Raw genomic sequence first — 22201 nt, 5'->3', positions numbered from 1 at the left:
TTAGGTTCAGATCGTTGATCAAATTTCGATTCCTTTGGGCTCGCCAGAGATTGTTAAGAGCTACACGTACCTTCTGGCGCGTCGCGACGCTTTTAAGTGCATCGGCGTTTAAATTTCAATTACGCGAGACGAAGTATAATAAGGCGAACGAACCCTGCCATCGTCCTCTCTCTCTTCGCGTAATTGTTCAATATATGTTCGCCATTTGAAGTCTAATTACGAGGCGCGATCGGCAGGAGGAGCGAAGACGGGAGAGAGTTCCGAAAGTGGAAATCAAAGCGGAAAACTGACGGGGCGACTCGCCCCGGCCGAGCGTATACAAGGAGGTGTGCGGGGGATAGGAATTATACATCCGCGTTGACCTCCGACCCGCGATTATTCCAATCGCGTAACCCCGCGCGCGCCCGCGCGCGCCTTCGATTTTCTCGTTAACGTCCCACTTAGTCTTTTCTTCCGGTGATAACGAACGCCAGGTCGCAGCCCCGGCTTTCGTCAGGTTCTGCCGCACTTATCTTCCGCGACAACGCCGTTTTTTTTTTTCTATTAAAGTCTATACAGAGCTCCGTCGACGGGAGACGGGATGTCGTCGTCTCGCGACATCTCGATTCTCGCGTTTCTAACTATATAAGATCCAAGATCTTGCGCCGGATGAGGTGATTTCGCAGAATCGGCGATTTCTCCGTGGGATGTGACAGACGTAGATCGAAACGAGATTCCGCTCGGAAGGGGTTAACGCGAACTTTCGCTCTCCTCTGAAAAGACCCGTAACGTTAACGACCTTGCTGAGAAAGCTGCACTTTTAACGCGATACAAAAATCGTGAATATAGTCCGCAGCGAGTTTCCGCGAGGACGCATCTTGCCTCGATTCTCACATTGGACGAATCGAGAGGTTCAATAAATAAGTCTGGAATTTCTTTACAGTGGAAGCTTTCCACAAAGATGCCCGATCGAAAGGCAGGTTTATTCCAAGTCGAGTCTCGCGGGCTTTCGCCCGTACGGCGGACGCATCGTGCCGTCCAGGTTGTTAATCAGCGAGAAAGTCAGCGGGAAAATCAATCATAAAAAAAGAGAGCCGACGGAATCGATCGGCGTGCGAGAACGTGACGATCCGGGCTTTACGCGCGTCCTTCCCAACGGGGGTCGAAGTTTCCTCTCACGTGTGTGACGGCAGGGGGGGTGGTGATACCGGGGGGTTGGCTATTCTCTATAGCCTTCTATCTTGCCCTCCCTCTGTCCCCCCCGCCAGGTGCACACCAGGTCGAACTAAACGAAAGCGTGACCGCGACGGAATCCCCGAATGAAGTCACCTCCCGGAAATCGCCGATCGATGCGCGGGGCTACGGTCGCGCGAGCGCGATACGTGCGAGTCCCTCGCCCTTTTTCGCGGAAACGGTGCGATTTTCGCGTGATAATACGTTAATCTCGGTGCATTAGCGAGATTCCGGATAATAGGGATAATGCGTCGCCGAGGAGTGCCGTGGGGACTCCTCGCGATCTCCGTGTGGAAATCCCCGAAGAGGTAGACAATAAAATCTCGTACTCGCGCGAGCGAGTCTAAAAACTTAATCACCGTCGCCGACGATTTCGCCGAACTCGCTCGTTTTACCTTAATTACCCTCTCTCTCTCTCTGTCTCGTATGTGATATAATATTTATAACAATTCTCCGAGGGACTGTCCGTTACGGATATCGGACTGAGATGCACGTGTCTTTCTTCCAGCGGAACGTAAAGCTGATTCCACACAGTTTCACGCGATGATCGATCGCGCTGCAGTGGACCGTTTTTTCCCTTTACATAAATAATTTACGCTTATAAAATCTTTCGAGATGATCCAAGTAAACATTTTAGAAAGAATGTTATTTAAAAAGTCGCAATTAAGAGCATATATTGAATTCTATTTTTGACGATTTTTGGATTTGTATGTATATTAGATCTTTATTAAGATTTAATTGACTTGCATCATTAATCCAATTTTTCTTATCAAAATATTCATATTTGTCAATCAAAAAACCTTTGCTTCCATTTCAGAAGAAACTTCGCAAATATAATATAAATCAATACTATTAATTAAACAATCTAAAACTCTATTTTGATTGATTTAATATCAATTTATACAACATATCTTTAATTCTTATTTAATCTTTAATATATATAAAATATTCGCAGACGCTATCAGACGGATTTCTTTTACACGTATCCCGAATATCTACACACGAATACGCTGAATAGAAGCTGCTTCACGCACCTTGAGACGTTCGTGACGTCTACGAGCCGATCGCAGGTGTGAGAGCGGTTTAACGGCGAGACGGGTCCGGCCGGTGCTTCGCTCGTAAGGAAGACATCAGGAATGCACGATCACGACTACGTACGAGCGTCCGTGTGCGCGTGTATGTAGGGTCTCCGCTCGAGAGTGTGCGCGCCTCGTCAGCGTTGCGGCGAGAAAGGTCTCTCCTACGCGACGGAGGGTAGTTAGGTAGGTAGGAGATCCTCGACCGCAAATATGTCATAACTCACGCCGACCTCGTCGGGTGAGTACTTACACCCGGTGCACCGGGTATGCACGTCGTCGTCGTCGTCGTCGTCCTCGTCAGGCAGGGACACCGGGCGGCTTCTCGGAAGTAGGCGCAGCGGCGGATTGACACGTCTCTGACATGACGCCGCTGTTATCCGTGAGCCGTAATGCGGTAACGCGAACGTTAGAATGATGAATGGGGACCCGGTGATACCCGAAAGGCGCTGACGCTTTCCGAGGAAGCATTAGCTGATGGAACCCGAATCTCGACCGCGACAATGACACATGCCCGCGATTACACGTGGTGTGGTAGCAGTGACATTATTTGTATCGAAAGGCGACAAAGAGATGTATACTTAATTAATTAAATTATAAATAAACACGGTAAAATATATTTAAATATAGTATAACTTGAAATAGGAAAATATAAAAATCGTTGCAGGTATTATACGTAATTACATTTTTTTCTTGTTTCTGAAAAATTCGAGTGTAATGTAATATTAATGAATATTAACAGCGCAACTTTCTATTCTTGATCCAAACGTCTATTCTTGAGAGTCACGCGAGAGAACGATGTTTTGCTTCTGCATCCGATAATGCAAAATATTATCTCGCGTGGGGGGGAGGAGGAGGGAAGGGGGGGTGGAGGAAACTAAGCAGGAAAACAGGAAACTTATCGCCGCGTGTTTTGCGACGGAGATAAAACCATCGGCTCGTGGGAAAATATTCTCCGGGAGCTGCTTTATGCCGGAACCGTCAAATTAATAAAAAGCAGAGAGGAGGGCAAAAAAAAAAAGGGAGGAGAAATACGGGTCGTTACATTTTCTGCCCGACGGTAATTCGCGGCGATATCCTATGACGCATTTTACGGGGAAACCTGCGGATTCGCGGAACGGGCGGATAATGAGCGCGAAGAGTAATCGCACTCAGGTAGGTGGACAAAGAACGGCCGCTCCGATGTTGCGGCACTGTTACTGTCATACCTCACTACCCCCGCGTATTTCCGCGTCTCCCCAGGATATTCCTCCGCGTGTCCTCTTAACTCTCTCCTAAATTAAAACACACGATCCCCTCGGACGCGTTGCCCGCCCACATAAATTTCGCCAGAAACGTCAGCGGAAACTAACGCGGTGGACACGATACAATTAATAATAGTTTACGATACTACAATGTACTGCTATATATATATATGTGTAGTATATTATACATATATTACATCACATTATAATACATTTAGATGTTTTTTAAAAATATACCTTCCGCGAAGAATGCTCCATTTCTTTGCAGAAGAGATAGATATTAATTAATTTTAGTTATAATTATAAGTGGTGAGTGTACTGGCGAAAAATCGTTAAAATTCACTCCACATCTTCGGGCGCAAATGTCGAAGTGGCATATCGCAGATATCTTAGTCTCGATCTCCGCTTTTTCGACACCGCGGGTTACGAACTTCACCTGTCGTGTTATCTTCTCATCGTCGCATTATATTTCACGTTAACGGCGTGCGAAAGGGACCAGGGACGATTATCTCGAATTCTTTGGAACAAAGACAGATCAGGAAAAATGCTTTATCTGCGAAACGTTCTCGGATTATTAAGTCGCGGTACCGTTAAGTAGAAAGTGGTGGCAAATTGCCGTAAATTATCCGCAGATTAGTATCGCAGATGTTATTCGTAGATTTACAAAACACCTTTACAAATTTACATTTCCCAAAGTTTCGCGCTTACGTTGTACGTCATATTCTCTTCATAAAGACGCTTCGCGCGTTTCTAACAAAACAGTATTATATCTCTCTCCTGTTAAATCACTCAAGTAAACACGTACATCGATTTTGTACGTATCAAACTTTTTGTCAGGCAATTTTAAAACGTAAAACATATAATTTTCCTGTAATTATTTTTTATACAAGTTGACATTAATTCCGGCTCAATTTTATGTGAAAGATAAAATTCCATTGCGATTCTTCTTTCCAATATTAATCCCGATAATTCAATTTTCCTCCTCAATATTTAATTCAAGTTTCAAACTATACATTATTTAACTTTCAAGGTGTGACATCTATCTCTCGCTTTTACAGTTCTGTGAATTCCGTTCTAAAAACCCACGACTTTCTCCGCGGCGAAGTTAAGGTCCTGGCGAATCTCCGTTCCGGGAACTGCGTTCTACCGATTACCGCGAATCCCAGTTCCTACGAGAGCCGGTGTTCTCCCCATGCTGCCCGAGCAGAGCAGCATCCGTCACGCTGCACCTCGTTGCGCTTGAGGCCTTGGCGACCTTCGGCGAGGGTTGGCTGTCCGGAGGTCGCGGACACGGCGACGGAGAAAAGAGACAGATAGAGAGATAGAGAGATAGAGAGGGAGAGTGCACGTATGGAAGAGGTGGTATCGGAGAATCGGGCGCCGTGTGTGGGTCTCGGTTACGTGGGGTCGCGTGGGCGTCCGTGTGCACGTATACCCGCGCGCGTCCGACGGTTTCTCAGAAGTCGCGATCGCTTACGAGGTAAAGGTAAGGTTGCATGATTCACGAGCTACGTGACCTACAGTTACGTCTCCCTCTCCCCCCGCTCCTTTTCTTTCTTCGGCCCGGTATACGGGGTGCATGCGTCCGCGAGCGCGCGCAAGCGAACACACACACGGACACGGACACGGGGCCCTCGATATGTAACATCGCGGATGGCGAAGTGAGCTCTGATGCTGTCGTACAATAACGTCCCGTTAATGTCCCGTAATGCCCCGTAATGTGGCCGCTGACTAAGCCAATTTCGCCGACACGCAGCTCCGGCGTTTGCCCAGCGGGGGGAGATAGGTAGGTAGGTAGGTGGGTGGGTGGGCTCCTCTCTCGTTCTCGCGATCGCGATCGCGCGCGTCCGCGTTTATGCGCACTCGGAACGCCGCTCGGCTCATTCCCCATCACGGAATCGCCTCTAATTGGACTTCCAGGTAAGTCACCTGCGTCCATAGGAGTGCCCCGGGAACGATCCATCGGCTGCCACCTACGCTTCGTCATGGATTCCTATCTCTCTTTCGCCGTTCGATCAACCCCGAACGCGGAGGTGGGCTCTAGCGAAAGAGATATGAAAGTCTAGAGCTAACATTATGTCATAGTTCTAACATTATGATTATTAGATATGACGAAGCTCTTAATATATTAATAACAATATAATCATTAGTATAACATTTTTCATGAGTAGAAATCTATCCGGCAGCATCTATGAATGTTTTATATATACGTTAAAGATTAAATATGTAGAATTAAAGATTATTCAATTGATGATCACGGATATTGTATTTGTAAAGTTTCTTTCAAAATTAAGTAAGTTATTAATAATAATTTAATTATTAATAAATCTTAATCTATTAAATTAAAATGTATAATAAGGTTCTCCTGAATAAATCAGATAAATAAAAAGAGGCAAGACGCGGTAATTAGTGCGTAGTAATTTATATTCTCAGTCAATACATAAAATTGATATTTCGACCTTTTTTTGAGTCTTCTTCAGCACAATATTACATCAGTCGAGGTTCAACGCAGTCGATAAAATAATAAAACGAATTTGTTGGTACGGTCTTTCATAACGCAGAGTGTATAATGCTCCGACGAAAACCAAGCATTTTCGAAATGATACTGCCAATATTTATCTGAATAATCTATTAATATATTTATTAATGTCATATTACTAACAAATATGCATTAATATATTAATATAATCATGCGTTAATTAAAAATTGCTAATTATAGCACGTTAATGTAATTATCTTTATCTATTATTAATAAAGTTTAGTTACTTATTTCATATTAATTCTAACAACATTGCGGTGAAAATGTTGTTTCTGTGAGAATGCGTTCTCAAAACGGCGGAGATCGCTCGGGGACTAAACGGGACCAAGGAATCCCGACGAGGAAATCGCGTGGTAATCGGTCCCAGCGGAAGGAAGAGCAACGCCGTAGAGGGAAGCCACGCGGAAGCGCAACCGGAAGTCGGCGGGACTGCTGGGCGAGAGATGCGAGTATCGGAATTTCATGGTGACAAGAGGCATGGCGAATGTCGGTGGATCACTAAAAATAAAGAAGCCCCTTCCCGACGAAGTAACGAACACGATCTCGGCCGGCCTCGAAGTCTTCATGTGAGAAGCCGCCGTAAAAAATTATTATCGGGATGCTATTGCAACGTTTTTTCGTAACCGAGAAACTGATTTCCGCATAGGAGTTGTCAAAAAATTTAGTGACGCCAAGAAAATGAAATCGGATCTTTCAATTCCGTGCCGTTGTTCCTACCTCGTTTGATTTATTCGCTATATCCTACCTACTTTTTGCAGGCTTTATAAATTGATCCGTTTCTCGATTAGCTTCTTCCCAGAATTTAATTAGCTTTCTTTAGTAATTTTTTAATAAAATTTCTGTGAATTTCTCCTGATATCTGTAAAATCGTAGAAGTAAGAGTTAATTTGAATAGCGATCTAATTTTATTATTGCAAAACGGAGAGATCATCTCGTCGCGAGCGCGTTAATAGTTCCAGGTAAAACCATATATTCTAACTTCCATTACATGTTCACATATAATATAATAAGTTTAACGCGGAAATTAATGAAATGAGTCGCGCCTCTTCCATTTACGTGGAAACGTATTTTCCCCTTATATCTATAACACACTTTCCTTCTATACGTGAACGTATATTCACACACGTATACACGTATGATCGAATGTGTCCGCGATTTCACGGTTACACGCCCCCACGCATCGGAAGATCGATGTAACCCCGTTTCAGGTTGAGCAAACTATATGACTGTGCCGACCTGTCGGCCTTTTATTACATCGCGTCCGCGTCCCAGATCGGTGAAGGGAGACGCCACACAATTCGCCGCCCTTCTCCCTTCGCGATCTCTCGCGAGAGCCTCAAACGTCGCGCGATGCAGAAAGCCGACAATTATCCTCGAGGCGGGGCCCCCGCGCGCGAGATCGGTCGATTCGTTAATAAGCTGCGGCTCGGCGGGCGATACACCGGAATAATTCCACCTCGTTAAAGAGGCGCGTATGGTCGTTAATTAAACAATAACGGCCTTTCAGAGAGAGATTCCCGATGGCGGCCGGGGATCGCAAAAGAACGCAACCGCGAGGTACTCGGGTTTGACTCGACCTCGTGATATTACGCGTCGAGAGAAACATGAGAGGCGAAACTTCCTTCGCGCGGCCTCTCGTTTCCCATTACGCGAGGGAATCCCATTAGATCAAGAAAAATAAGCTTTTTAATTTAGAACGAGTCCCTCGAACGGAAAGTCGTGGATCGCGCGCTCGCGCGCCGGCTCTCATGAATATTTATCTATCGCCCACAGACGGGAATTTGTCGCGATCAATTTCCTCTGGCGTGGATTAATTAGGGACTAATTCGGGGACCTGAGAGAGCAGGAGGCGCGCGGACGTGATAATCGGGATAAATAAAGTTCAACGCGTTGTGCGTGCGTGCGTGCGGCGAACGCGCGCGGTCGCTCGAGATCGGCGACCGCCGTGATTGCGAAACAATGAGATTAGAATGTATGTTTTGCGTCTGCTTTACGTGCGCCTTGTGTGCACATTCGCTTGTTAAACACAACCGACAATTACCCTTCCCCCCTGCAAAACAATCGATCAATCCGCTCGTTAACAAGCCTACCGCGCTCAGGTATGAGATAGAGGAGAGAAAGAGAGAGAGAGAGAGAGAGAGAGAGAGAAAGCCGCCGGATTAATTCCTCGTAATTTTACCGAAAGGTTATCGAGCATTAACTACTTTTTTAAACATGAATATTCATCCGTAAAGGTCATCTCGCATAAATTCGAAAGGATGTAACGATCAGAAATGATTTAAAGACGTTTACAAGGATTGCTTAGCGACCACAGTGGCGCCCTTAACGAGGCCTCTTCTCCTTCATCAGATAATAATTGTCCAATAAATCGCAACAATCTAAAAAGCAGATTGAGATCGGATATTAAATTGAAGCGAAATTATTTTTCATCGCTTGACGCTTCTCCTTAAAAAATATGTCGAGGTCTCGCAGTTTCCTTGGGTCACGCGTGAAAATTCAGCTTCAATTATCTCCGAAACATTATCTAAACAAGCTCTCTCTCTACATTATTGTCCTGGTTTCTCCGCGCTCTCGCGCGTTTTACACTTGTGTAAGAGTATCGCGCGGGTACAATCTGAAAACTGCTGGACGCATAACGCGAGAAGGCAGAGAGATACCGCGAAAATATAACTGCAAGACGAGACGTTGCTGTGTACGTGACTCGCGTAGTCACGATAAAGAGGCTGCGCTCCATATATTATGCGACGATGCGGGACGCTGCCAAGCTGTCGGGGCCGTGGAGCACAGTAGATTGTCCGGTTTATTGAAAACTTCCTAGGCGCCTCTCTGCACGCGTCCAGCGGACGGCCGCGTGTGCCGAAAGTTCAGCTTCTATCGTATTCGTAATATGTGATAAGCGTGACAGCACCCGGGAAAACCCGCTCGTGTGTCGCTAACTATATCACCTTCGAGCGTGACTTCGCTAACCGTGCTCTGGATTATGCTTTCAAATATAATAAAAAAAGTTCATATATATATATATATATATATATATATATATATATATATAATTTCCTTATTACATTTTTATTTTTTCCTTATTATACATTTATATTTTTTCCTTATTACATTTATATTCTTTCCTTATTATTTTTTATTTTTTTCCTTATCCATTTACATTATTACGCGGTACATATGTATATTATGTGTATCGCGGACGAGATAAACCGATAAAATACATTTATAAAAATTATTTTGAAACTTATAAAACACATTTTGATTTCTTAACAGAATGTATCACCCTGCTCTCGCTAAACGCTCTTGCTTTTTCTGTAACAAATGGCCTGCCTATGATCATTATTGACACATTAATAATTATTATTTTTTCTAATACATGAATTATAACAAAATAATTTTTATGCTTAGGTGGAATTAAGCATTCTTGGGATAATCTTGCATTACCACGGAGGATTATGATTCTCAGCGCGTGACCTTACGTGCCTTACGAACGATGAAAATGAGCGAATCAGTTCCTGGAGGACGAATTCTTCGTTCGAAGTATCGGCCGGCCCGTGTGAGTCAAGCTCCCCTTCGCGCGCGTCCGTTTAACGGACGGATTACTCATCTAATCGGGACAATCGTGAACTTTATCATCGCGCCGGGCAGCGCGTAAGCCTAATCAATTTCATGCGCTTGAAAAGCCGCGCGTGCGAATTTTCGGAACCCGCGTGAGCACGGCCGCTCCGCGAACCGCACGCGGGAATCGCGGAACAATGCGTTGGTCGGCTATTACGGGCCAACCAGCTGGACAACCAGCGTAATATAGCTCGTGAAGGATATGTCGGATTCTCTTTTAAAGTCTCTCGCGAATTATATTGATCAAAAGATTCGGCAGGTCCCGGATAGGCACAATCATTGAATTTTATTTTGTTCATAATCGCTTATAATCGCTTATATATGTAATATTTTACTTATTTACTTATATTTAACATTGCTTAGATTATATTTTTAGTTGTTCCTTTCTCACGCAGTATGTAGTATATATTACATACTTTACTGAGATAATATTAGTATATTAAAATCCCATTAAAATTATAAAATTGTTACGTGTCCAGCGGTAAAATAGCTCGCATATTGTTTACATATAACAATCGTCATTTAAAATATCATATAAATTACGAATACGCGTAATAGAAACGAGGATCACCACTCCAATACGCCGGGGATGTATTTTTCGATCAATTTCTCGTAGTAGGGCCACAGTTTCTCGACGTCCGGAACGGCGCCGCTCTTAGTATAAAGATCGAATTTGCTGTAAAAATTTTTGCATCGAATTAATCATCGATGTAGCTTTTTAAGCTTTACAATATAATACAATTTATATTCAAATTTGATTATAAATTAGATAATTGTTATATAATTTGTGATAATTTAATATATAACGAGTTTAATGTGGAGCTAGCAATTTTTTATCTCTCTCTCTCATATTCTATTGCAATCTAAATTATTTATATTTAACTTACTTAAATTCTCTGATCCATTTCAACATGTCTATATCTTCCTGGGTGCAAAAGTGCATGTAGTCGCCGCTAGCGTGCCAGGGGTAAAAGGAATGGTAACGAATCATAGCCAGAGCCTCCTTCGGCAATTTGCTCTTGTTGTGTATGAGTAAACGGTACATGTATTCGTCATGGCCCCATGACATCATCAGATTGGTTATTCCGCACTGAGGTTTGTACATGCCGTATTTTGTACTGCAACAAAAATATCCTCCTATGTAGGTGCAATAATCTAAGTACAATTGTTTAGTTATGACACATTCAGATTATCTCCGCACTCTCTTCGCCGCTCTAAAAGACTATAAATTCTACGATCAGCTCTGCGTTCAAATTTTTCTTAAAATATAAATGTATTTTCCTTACTCACATAAATACACATCACAAGTCACAAACTTTGAAAAAATAATACCTTTTTTATATTAGATCTTTTTATTATATCTTTTAATAACAGAAATTTCCGTTATCAAGGGGAAAAACTAAGAAAACTGGGACGTACTTGTAACGAGGGTCTTTGCCATCGGGATTATTGTCAAAGCTCGTCGCTCTGTGAACGATGGAATCGCCCCAGGCACAACCGACGGGGAATGTGTCACCCACCACCGCCCACTGGGGTTCTCCGTAAAATGCCATCACCTGCAATGTACAATTATTTGTTACTTGATTATAATAATATATTTGTTGTTAACGTACATCTGAACCTAACAAATGGGGTAGCCATAAAATCGTAAAAAGAAATGAAAGAACGAGTTTGGAAATATATATACTGCGAAACAGTAACCGAGTCTGCTACAAAGACGTTAAACAATAATAAACCGAAAATAGAATCGTAGAATTTTAAGATGTGTACACTAGATGAGTATTACAAAAAAAGGAAATAATGCAAAAAATATTGTATAAAATTCGTTGGGATTTTTAAGAGAAAAAATGTAATAAAGGAGGCAGGTAGGGAAAGCTCAGCGGAACATACCACGGTTTGGCTAGGAAAAGATTGACCGTGATTGACCGTGTGGAATGCTGTTTTAAAGTCAAGAACAATAGCGAGCTAGATCCCCTAGGTCAGGGATTTAGAAAACTAACTCTCTTAAATACAGAGTCAAACATAGGTTGAAGTTCTGTCGTGCATGCTACTAATCCGCACTGATATTCAAGAATAACATTAATATTGTTGAAAATAGCATTCAGCTGTCTGAAGCATATTGTGCTCAAAGAGTTGGGAGGGTAATACAAGAGAAAACGAGAAAACGAGAGTCTTAGAAATTAGGAAAACAATGGATTGTTTTCAAGAGGATAAAAATATTATAGTATTCAATTCACAAATTATTTAGAAAGAATAGAATTTTTTACTTTACATTATTTCAAAAGACAAAATTTTTTTGGACCTCCTGCTTTTTTGAAGCGTACCCGAATAAGTTACTAAAATAAATCATTTATCGTATGTATTCTCCGTGTATTCTCACAGTTTTATATTTATATCTATATTTATATCTATTAGATGTATTCTCTTGGAGCTTTATATTTCGTCTCACCTTGCCGAGATCGTGAATTAAGCCGGTAAGATGGAACCAGTCTAGGTCCGGATGTTCCTCTCTGATGGATTCCGCAGTTTGGAACGCGTGAATGATATTAGGCAAGTTCGTGTCCGGATCACTCTCGTCCACGAGATCGTTCAGTTTGATCAGGGCTTCTTTCGCCGTCATTTTGACTTTATCAAACCGAAGCCAATATTTCATGCGAGCTGTCGGAAGAAAAGTGATTCCTTCACTCTCTTACCTTATTCTTATCTTTCTAATTATATCCGGAGCAATGCAAATAAATGAGATTATACAAATTCATTGTCAATTGTTTAAATTATGTGGAGATGAACTTTCACTTGTTGATGTAAATTATCTTTTTAACTATTCTAACTAGTTCTATCTATTTATCGCCAAATATAATTATATATAGTTTTTTGTTTCGACTAACATTTGACGAAGTCAACGGTTTGATTGGTGTGCATATTTAAGTAGGTTTTGCGGATACGTTCTTTGATGGGATCGTCGGAATCTTCATCGAAATTGCGGAATTGACTTTTCAGCTTCCCGGCGTATATTGGCTCAGGTCGAAGCTGCTCCGATGGGTCCAGCAGCGTAACATGGCCACGGCTTTGTTGCTGTAAGAAATTAAATGTTCAACAATCCATAAAGAAATCTTGCTTTCGATTACTTCCTATTAAAAAATTATCGTTTAAAGAATTATTGCGTTTAAAAAATTATCACGTATTTTGTGTGACTCTTTTTTTATTGAAATTGCAACACGAAGAAATTCTCAAGACGTACGTCTTATTATTTCATATGTATATATGATCTACTTTACAATTATATATTTATAAAATTGTATACTCCATATTTTACAGTTATATTTGAAAAATTAGATTTTTAAGTATTCCTGCTTTTGATTTTTAAGTTATACCTTCCGTTGCCATATTAATAAACAGATGTAATTGTATGTAAAAATATATAGAGTCGAAAAAATGTGTTACAAAAAAATATAATATAGATAATAAGTCACCTAGTTTTGCGCTATTGAATATACTTTATTATACTTACGAATGAAACGGAACGAACATTGATAAAAATTCATGTTAATGAAGTGCTTTTCCTATTCGCATGAAGAAATCTATGGATTTAGTTAGATGTTAGATTAATGACCCAGTTAGATCAATAGTTACAAAAACGTTATGTAAAAGTTTCTATATACCTTCAAGTAAAGAATGAAATAAATAGTACATCCTTCATTGAATATCCTTCGCAATATATTTTTTGCCTTATGATCATGTAATGGTTCTCATTTATTATACGTATCTGTGTGTGTAATAAAAATTATAAAAATTGTAAAAATTAAAAGAATTTTAAAAATTACGTTGCAACATTCGATGCTTTTTACTGCACAAATATATGAGGCGGGACAAGAAATCGGCACTTTTCTGAGATTAATTGAAATACTTCGTTTTCTTTGTATCGTTTTACTCTGTACAAAAATAAATTACTTGAAAAGAAAGATTTTTCAGATCTAAATTTATACGACCTTTTTTATCCCTAAAAATGTAGAATGCGCTCCTAAAAGTTTATATATATATATATATATATATATAAACTTTTAGGAGCGCATTCTATATAATATATATATATATATATATATATATATATATATATATATATATATATATATATATATATATATATATAATATAACGATCTGTTTCAACAACACTCAGTATTCGTAGGATATCCAAATTCATAATGTTTTTTTTTTTTTATGATTACGAAGTGTACCGTGAGAGATTGTGAAAAAGAATCCATTGATATGAAAATATCTGTCTTCACTGTGCGTCAATGCTTATCTATCTACATATACAACGGACTACATATTTGTGGAAATTTTACATGAGATTTGTGACGCGATCAAATTGTGATTAACAATATGTATTGTGCAATAGTGCATTATCGGTCTCTCTTTTTAAACATATCCTGTCTGAAAGAGAAGAAATTTCGCGTCTGCACGACAATTTTTTAATTTGAATTTACATGAAAAAGCAATACAGAGCGACACAATAAAATTGTTGAATTTATAAATGTTTAGAAATAAGATAATAATTTAGTCGACTGTGTATAAGCAAATGTAACGAAGAATAAAACTTATGAAATAATTGCTAAGATCTTTCGCAAAGTAATTTTACTCGCGTTATATTATTAAATCTTGAGTTTTCCGAAATTTTCTCAGAAACAAAGTCGGGATATATACTTACAACTGTCGTGGCGGACATTCCGTAGCTGTTTACCGTTCACTGGCGAAAATGCAACTGTCGTCTGTCTTACCCTGCATAGGACTCCGTGTTAACTTATAAAGTCGAAGACAATTCACCCTTGATCTCCGCATCGCCTGATGGTGGTGGTGGTGATGGTAGTGGTGGTACTGGTGGTGATCTGTCTGGTAGTGGGTAGTGCCACGGTCACACAAGCACAATGGTGTCGAATCACATCACCGCTGCCTATCGCACCCTCCCCTCTCCCTATTCCACAATTCCGGACTATTGTAAACACGAGTATCGCAAACGGAATGGATTACTATCAATTTTTATCCGATACCGCAATTTACAACGTTGCGCGTTTAAATTGGTTCGGCGCGACCTGCGTTTGATGTCACGCGATAAAAATTGTTAAAGAGCGCTTTCAGATTCTGGCAAAATTTCCAGAGTGCAATCAATTCAAGAGCTTTCTTAGAAAAGTAAATGCATTAAAAACAAAATGTGGCAATTATCGCGATAATGTAGAAATTGGACCGAAACCGATGTTGAAAGATATCACTTTATCGTCAGACGTGAATGACGGTCTTTGTGCAACGAAAGAAATCATGGCGCCGCTCTACGAGCGCTTTGAAAAAAAATTTACGATTGGGATTTCTTTATTTTAGCGATTTGTTTTCAATGAATGTCTTGTTCATATTCGCGTCTGTGCGACAGATACGCTCGGCGATTGCGAAAAGCGGCGAATTTCACAATAACGAGAGAGAAATAATATAATATAATAATTTATTATAATAACAGATATTCTAAAAAGCAAGTAAAGTAAATGATAAGTAAAGAAAGCGCTTTAGAATGCCTGATAATTTTTAACAGCTTTTGAAGAAAACTGAACGACTTAGCTCTCTTTTCTTTTTTTAAAGATCGCAGAACAAAATAAAACAATGAAACAAATAGACGCCAATAATAGCACACCTAAAAATAAATTTCTAAATTGTCCACTGATAAATCGGCCATGTGTAACACTGACGCACATTATAAATAGTTCGTTAAACCGCGTTAAACCGGATTGCCGTGATGATCGGTTGACACGCGGCGCAACCGACGTGCGAATGATGTCAAATGTATAATATAATTGTTACCATTCCGCGGCAAATGGATTCAATTGCCGCGCGTTCATGGGTTGCGCGTGTTGCATTCGGATCGGTTAAGGATTCGGCCGCCACGTGAAAATGCGAAATGACGCGATGACGAAAAAAAAAACGATAGCGTTAGCATTCCACCATTCGAGAAATAGTATTTGCAACGTGCTCGGTGCGTGGAAATATCCAATTCGATAACCTTTGATATTGCAAAATGTCGTCAGCCTCACACGATCAAGAAATTTTTTCACCACACATTCGTATTATATTATCGCAATTTTTGCAAATCATCATAACATTCACAACCTTGTTTTTTTTTTAAACATATTTGTCTTGAAATAATAGTATTTTTCATGCGCAACCTATTTCACATAGTGTTAAAAATTGATTTTGGAAAAAAAGGAATTTTTGTACAATATAAATATGTATAATATAAAACATTGAATACATATAAAGCTAAATTTTTTATCGGACATCTTATCCCTCCAAACTTTTCCTTTTATATACATATGAATAGTTGGAAGAAATTCGGGGACAGGATTCGATAAATAGTTGAGCTCACAGATAAATAAGCGATTTCGAAAAATGATATCGGAAGAATGCGTAATGGAAAACAGAGAGATACACGTGTAAAAGGCGCGAGAGGTAGACTACAAACACACAAACATTGAAAAATTAAAGAGTAAATTCTTCATGTTTCTTGATGACAAAAGGTGTATCAAATTTGTCACAATACGCGATTATAATATACGTTATCTGTAATAGCATGTGTGTATATATACAACATTTCTTGACGTAATCTTATTTAAATAAAGCGAGGAGACATCAAGGCGAGCTGGAGTCCGAGTGGCTCGTATTGCTTTCCCGCCGTCGTGAATTGTGTCGGTGCCTGTGCGAGGGACTGCGCGAACGGGATCTGTGCCGCGAGGATGATTTCTTGCTCTTCTTGGATCTGTGCGAGCGGGAGGAACTCGAGCTGTCGTAATTACTGAAACATACATGTGCAGTTCACATTTAAACAGACGAAATACTTTTAACGAGATTTTAGGTCATAATTCAAGAAATAAATAACGCAGTTTAAAAGATAATATTTTAAAAGCGTGACTATAAGTATAACTACAAACTTAGCAATAAATTATTTTAACAGAATGCAAGTTGAAGATAAAATTTAGCTATAAGCAAATAATGTAACGTAATTACAATGGGTACGCATCCTCTGAATAAAAATTAAAATTTTGAACTTTATGCTGTTATTTTTACTGCACCCAATTTTACAATAAAATAACTTCAATTACCTTCGATGAGAACTTTTCTTTTTCTTGTGCTTTTTGTGCAATTTGTGCCTGTCCGTGCGACTTCCGCTCCGACTTCTGGAACGTTGTCGCGATCTCTTGCCGCTCAGGTCCGCGCCTTTCAATCGATCCATCAGAGAATTACCGCACATCTTCGTATCTTGCGAAGATTTGTCTTTATTATCCTCGAGAGACGGCGACGGCAGCGAGTGTATCTCGTCCGAATCGTCCTTTCGGGAATTTGGATTCACCGTGGTAGAACCGGTCTTGAGTGCTGGCGTTTGGATATGGCTGAGAAATATAGCAGCTCTCTTTTTTCTCTCGAGCTGCAACTGTCGTTCCCTGGAAAGTAATTTATCCCGCGCGGCCGCTGCCAGCTTATCCTTGATCCTGTCCTCCTGCGCCTGTTTATGCCTGATCTCTTTTTGACAATCCTCGAGTATATCGTCCGTCAAATCCACCAACTCTTTGTCATCGCTCTTCGGTTTCTTCTCCGATTTCGGTGGGTCTTTGTCCCCAATGGCAATCGAGAAATTCGGATCGGCTGTGCTATCTTCGGGCGAACCGGGCTTGGAATTAGCATCCTTTTTGTCACTCTCCATCTCTTCGTCGCTCTCTTCCAACGGTAAAGCATTCCTCTTCTCGATTACTGGGCTCTCTCCATCTTTTGGTTTTTTGATGGAGAATGATACAGTGGTGATCTGTTTCGCCGATCCCGTGCTCTGCTTCACCTTCGTATCGCCGCCGTTCTTCTTCTTCGCCTGTATCATTCTCACTCGTTTCTGCACCTCCTCCATTCGTTGTTGCTTCTTCTGCAGTTCCTCCAGCTTTTTCTGCTTCTCTTCCTGCGGTTCCTGCTTCTGCAATAACTGTTCTTCTGTCAACACCTTTGGATTTATCGCACCCTCGTACACCGTCAGCTTGTGCGCGTAGTAACCATGGTACTGATGCGACAACTCCAAGAAATTGAATCTAGAATCCCCCTTGTTCTTGACAATTGTCTCAAAATCGCGTCCATTCTTCGCCACGTAACTTGCCATCTTGTCGATGATGACCTGAACTTCCGCTGGTGGCACGATAAAAGATGGCCTGCTCAATGGTTTTTGGGCAGGTATCCCGTACGGTACCAACGGCGTAGGTGTCTCCTTGGACAATACGGTTTGCGTCGTGGCCGTATCGTTTAGCATGGTTGGCATGACGAGTTGCGAGGAGGATTGCATTTGTCCATTTGACCCGTATATAACTGGACCATGTGAGTACTGCATGGGCGTAGGATAAGGAGGATAACTCTGAAAAAAGACATTGTAATGTAATGAAGAACAATGCAAATAATAAATCTAGGACTCTCGGTAATAAAATCAATAAAGTGGGGTTGCAATTTAGGCAATTGAGAGTGCAATGCGGTTATTAATGTGTAAACTTATAAGTTATAATTTACATAATAAACAGTTGCAAAATAAACGTTCTGTTAAACGTGGCCTTTATTTAATAATTTACCAAGTTAATGAGGGACGTTTCGGCTCTGTTTTGAACCATTTTCAGCGTAGTCAAAACATAAAAAAATACAGTTACGTAAATATGAATTTTTTCGCGTTCTCCCATTTGATCAATATTTAATTTGATCAATAAGTTGCTTTGAAATTGGAACGTTACGTTGCATGTTGGTAGTTAGTTGACTAAATAATCTCTATCTATAATGTGATAATCAACAAGGAGATAAAGATACGGATATAAGTAAATGAACTCACCATTTAGTCATAAGAGCGCGAAAGTTTAAAGACATGGAATACGAATGATATAATTTGTCACAGAAGAATACAGAATTGTCAAATTAAGTGCCAAAGTTTAAAACAGATGTTAAGTCTATAGGCGGTTATCGAATAATACTGATGTTACAGAGGATGAAGGTATCAATACCAGAAGTGAAATAAGTCGTTATAAATACAAGTCAAAAGTAATAAAACGAAATAAATAAACCCCACTTTATGAAAATAATATTAAAATGTTCTTCAATGTGTATCCTGCTATTAACATGATACTAGAATTATACCTGTGGTGGCACTGGGTGATAGTATCCAGCGGACGGCATTGCCTGGATCGTCGGGTCTAACGCTTGCGGTACCTTGGACGGTGGTGGTTTCCCTGTGATCTTGTTCACGAGCATGGAGTACGCGCAATCCGCCGACGGCTTATATTGTATACTTGGTATACTAGGTGCCTATAAACGGAAAGAATTTTCTTATAGTTCTGCATTTAGCTTATTTTAAATTAAATATCCTCTACGGTATCCATCCATTAAAGTAAAACTGGAAATATAATATATCCGGGATGCTATTATAGCTACGTTATATCTACAAATGCAAACTTTAGAAGAATAATTTAAAAAGATATCAGAAAAATATTTCAAAAACGCTTATTTTTTAAAAATATATGATAAATTGTGATTGTAAATATTTAGATATAAAAAAAAAATCATAAATTTAATAATTGTATTATAACTTAAAAATTTAATTATATTTGATTCTATTCACTTCATCATTTCACTATTAATAACAAAGTGATAAATAAATAATGCGTTTAATAAATTTTTTGGAATATTGCACGCACGCGGAAGGAATTAAAAAGAGTTTTAAATGGTGCAATAAATGAATAAATAAAAATATATGAGAATAGGTCCAATGCGTACCAGAATCAGCCCTGGAAGCAGAAATATTTGACACATAAATTAGTGTTGCAGAGTAATATTAACGTTTCATCCTATTGTGATCCGTGTGAATATCGAGATCGCCATTCTTAAAAATAATTCAGTGTGGTCCAGCTAGGGATCTTCATATTTTGAATTACCCCGAATGCAAAATTCTTCTGCACGAGAGCGCAGGGACCGCTTATGCATTTTTAAGAACAGATTAATGTACAGCGTGCAAAGTGACAAAATGTACCGTGTGAAACGTACCGCTTCGATCTTGGTAAGCGACGACGCGAGACTTGGATGCAGGTACGGTTCGTCATCTTGGTCAGACTCTTCCTCAGGTTCTAGCATTGAAAAAAAAAAAGGATAACGATGAGACATCACGCACACATCTCAAGATCATTAAGGTAGATTTATGCATAGGTTACCAATTAGAGTATTAACAAAAATTTATGGCAATACTTACGGCAAGAAAAACTAAGTAGAATCAAAGTAGGTGTGGGTAATCAAATCCTGCTTTATGTCGCTTCAATTACTTCAACTCAACTTCAATATAATTACTATAAGGCATCGCTTGTTATAGAAAATGATATGCATACCGGATTCTTCTTTCTCAGGTTGCTTTTCGGGGTTATATTTTCCACTCTTGATAGCATCGAGGACATATTTGTAATACTGATGGAGCGGCTCGTCTATCGATAGGAACGCAAACTGCGGATTGTTTGCCTGTTTCGTCTTTATCAAGATTTCCAACTGGCTTCCGTGTTGACTTATAAACAGCGCCGTTTTCATTATAATGGCATTCAGTTTCTGCGTTTCCGGCTAAACATTCGAAAAATTGACGTTATGTAATCATATTATCTAATATCTACGAATACAATAAAACAAATACAAAACGACATCTTACCAGGACCATTCCCTCGGGAAATGGTTCCAGTTCGGGAGGTGCCACGAATGCCTGATCTTCCTCTTGAGAGCCCTCCGATTGTTTCGGGCTCTGAGACTCTTCGCCGGAAGCTTTATGACCATTTTCATCTTCGTTGTAATTATATCCCACTTGATTGTACGAAGATTCGGAGTCCAGTGCTTGATGCAACCTCTTTATCTCCTCTTCTGCAATGCGAATTCGCGATTAAACTCTGGTAGTGTGTACGAAAAGTACAATCAAAACGTTTTCGGGAAAGAAGATACGTTACCATGATTCATGGACTCCTCCGCGTCGTTGTTGTAAAGGGACCGATACCGCTCCTCGTCACAGAGTTGTTCTACTTTCAGTTCTTCCTCGGTAAGTATCGTCCGCTGATCGAAACCACCCGATGGTGGCTCGTGAATCCGTAAGTCAGCCAGAGCCCCTCGTCCATCGTATCTATACACATACAATACAACCGTTAGAGGAGGAAGACGATATCGTTTTAGGTGTTTTGATGCACAAGTTGGCCACGGCATCTGAAAATATTAAGTCAAAGAAGTAAGTCCCACCACACAGAGCGATTTTTCTGAAATAGAACAGAGCTAAATAGAGGATGCCTCGAGTAACGTTTCTACCTGTTCTTGCTTTTTCATCAAAATATTAACATACCGCGATAACATCGACAAGTATTTTACATATATATATAACCATTTGAAGTAACAATTATCTCGTTACCGTTAATTTCTAAATTACAGCATTGCATTCGATTATGTTTATTTTAAAATTTACAGATACATGTTTTGTCTTGTTACATTTACACGTTGTATACGTTGTATATCGTCGATGCGGATTAATTTGAACATACATGTGCACGTGGAGAAGAGCATGAAAGTCCATACAACTATATAAGCTTGCGAGTAAAAGTAACAACGCCCTGCGCGCCGCCCCGAGGCAAAGCCGAGTCTAATGTGCCAAATACATACCGTGCTGAGCGGTCGTATAAATTACCTACAACCGTCAGCCTTGCCCGTTTGTCTCTCAACGCCGTGTCTCACCTTGCTGCTGCACAGACGGCCAGCCACAAGCGTCACGTCTCACCGGAGCACCCGCGTGCAGAGCGCGTAAATCGCGCTGCCACACACTGCGCGTTTCACAGCCGAGAGAGAGAGAGATAGAACACCTGCGGAAGCCTTAAACAGTCTCCAGTTTGCTTATCCAGAGATTAACGATGAGAAGGGGGACCCCGCTTGTTTTTCGCTTCTAAATGCAGTACTTGGTTTTGATTTTTTTTAAAATTCGGTTTTCGAATTTTGTGGTCTTATATATTTTTTTGTTTGTTTGTTTGTTTGCGGTCGAGGTCAGTCGTACTTTACGTTTTTCATAGTCGGGGAAACGTAAAAACGGTGCGTGGTCATTATGCATGAGAACAAATATCCTAGATGAGAAATTTGTCTAGGTTAGAGAAACGGACCTGTCTATCCTCAACGTGTTATCGCCCATCCATGGTATCAAATGCTTTCCCTGATCAATCATTTTCGCCTTGTCATCATCGCGAAATAATTTGCAGCTATATCCGAACACCAACAGCTCCTGCGGTTCCTCGTCGCTATTCTTTTTACGCAGAATCCCCGAGTCTACCATCCACCGTTGGCTTTTCGACGACGCCATTTTCCCGACTGCTCCACTGCTCCGCTTCTCCGCTACTCCGCTCGACGGTCGCCGCACTCGCCGCGTATATATATAAGCTTGGTAAAGTGAGAGAGAGAAGAGGAGAAAGGGAA

At 40.4% G+C, this 22201-nt stretch overlaps 2 protein-coding genes across 2 annotated transcripts; both read right to left on the bottom strand.

Annotated features, from left to right (window-relative positions):
* Positions 1-9953: 9953 nt before the first annotated feature.
* Miox (Myo-inositol oxygenase) lies at positions 9954-14552 on the bottom strand. The gene is made up of 6 exons (XM_071785387.1): positions 14394-14552; positions 12572-12758; positions 12136-12344; positions 11106-11242; positions 10574-10804; positions 9954-10362 (listed from the first exon to the last, which is right to left on the bottom strand). Exons 1-6 carry the CDS (start codon positions 14409-14411, stop codon positions 10254-10256), a joined length of 891 nt encoding a protein of 296 aa, XP_071641488.1. The 5' UTR covers positions 14412-14552; the 3' UTR covers positions 9954-10253.
* A 1644-nt stretch (positions 14553-16196) lies between these two features.
* On the bottom strand, positions 16197-22135 carry Su(w[a]) (suppressor of white-apricot). The gene is made up of 8 exons (XM_071785372.1): positions 21892-22135; positions 20707-20876; positions 20418-20623; positions 20110-20332; positions 19775-19854; positions 18872-19039; positions 16825-18110; positions 16197-16517 (listed from the first exon to the last, which is right to left on the bottom strand). Exons 1-8 carry the CDS (start codon positions 22086-22088, stop codon positions 16355-16357), a joined length of 2493 nt encoding a protein of 830 aa, XP_071641473.1. The 5' UTR covers positions 22089-22135; the 3' UTR covers positions 16197-16354.
* Between the last annotated feature and the right edge of the window lie 66 nt (positions 22136-22201).

This window comes from Temnothorax longispinosus, chromosome 8 (assembly GCF_030848805.1).
Source record: "Temnothorax longispinosus isolate EJ_2023e chromosome 8, Tlon_JGU_v1, whole genome shotgun sequence".
Taxonomy (NCBI): Eukaryota; Metazoa; Arthropoda; class Insecta; order Hymenoptera; family Formicidae; genus Temnothorax; species Temnothorax longispinosus.
The sequence above is the reverse complement of the archived record's forward strand: the minus strand, read 5'-3'. Positions and strand labels throughout refer to the sequence as shown.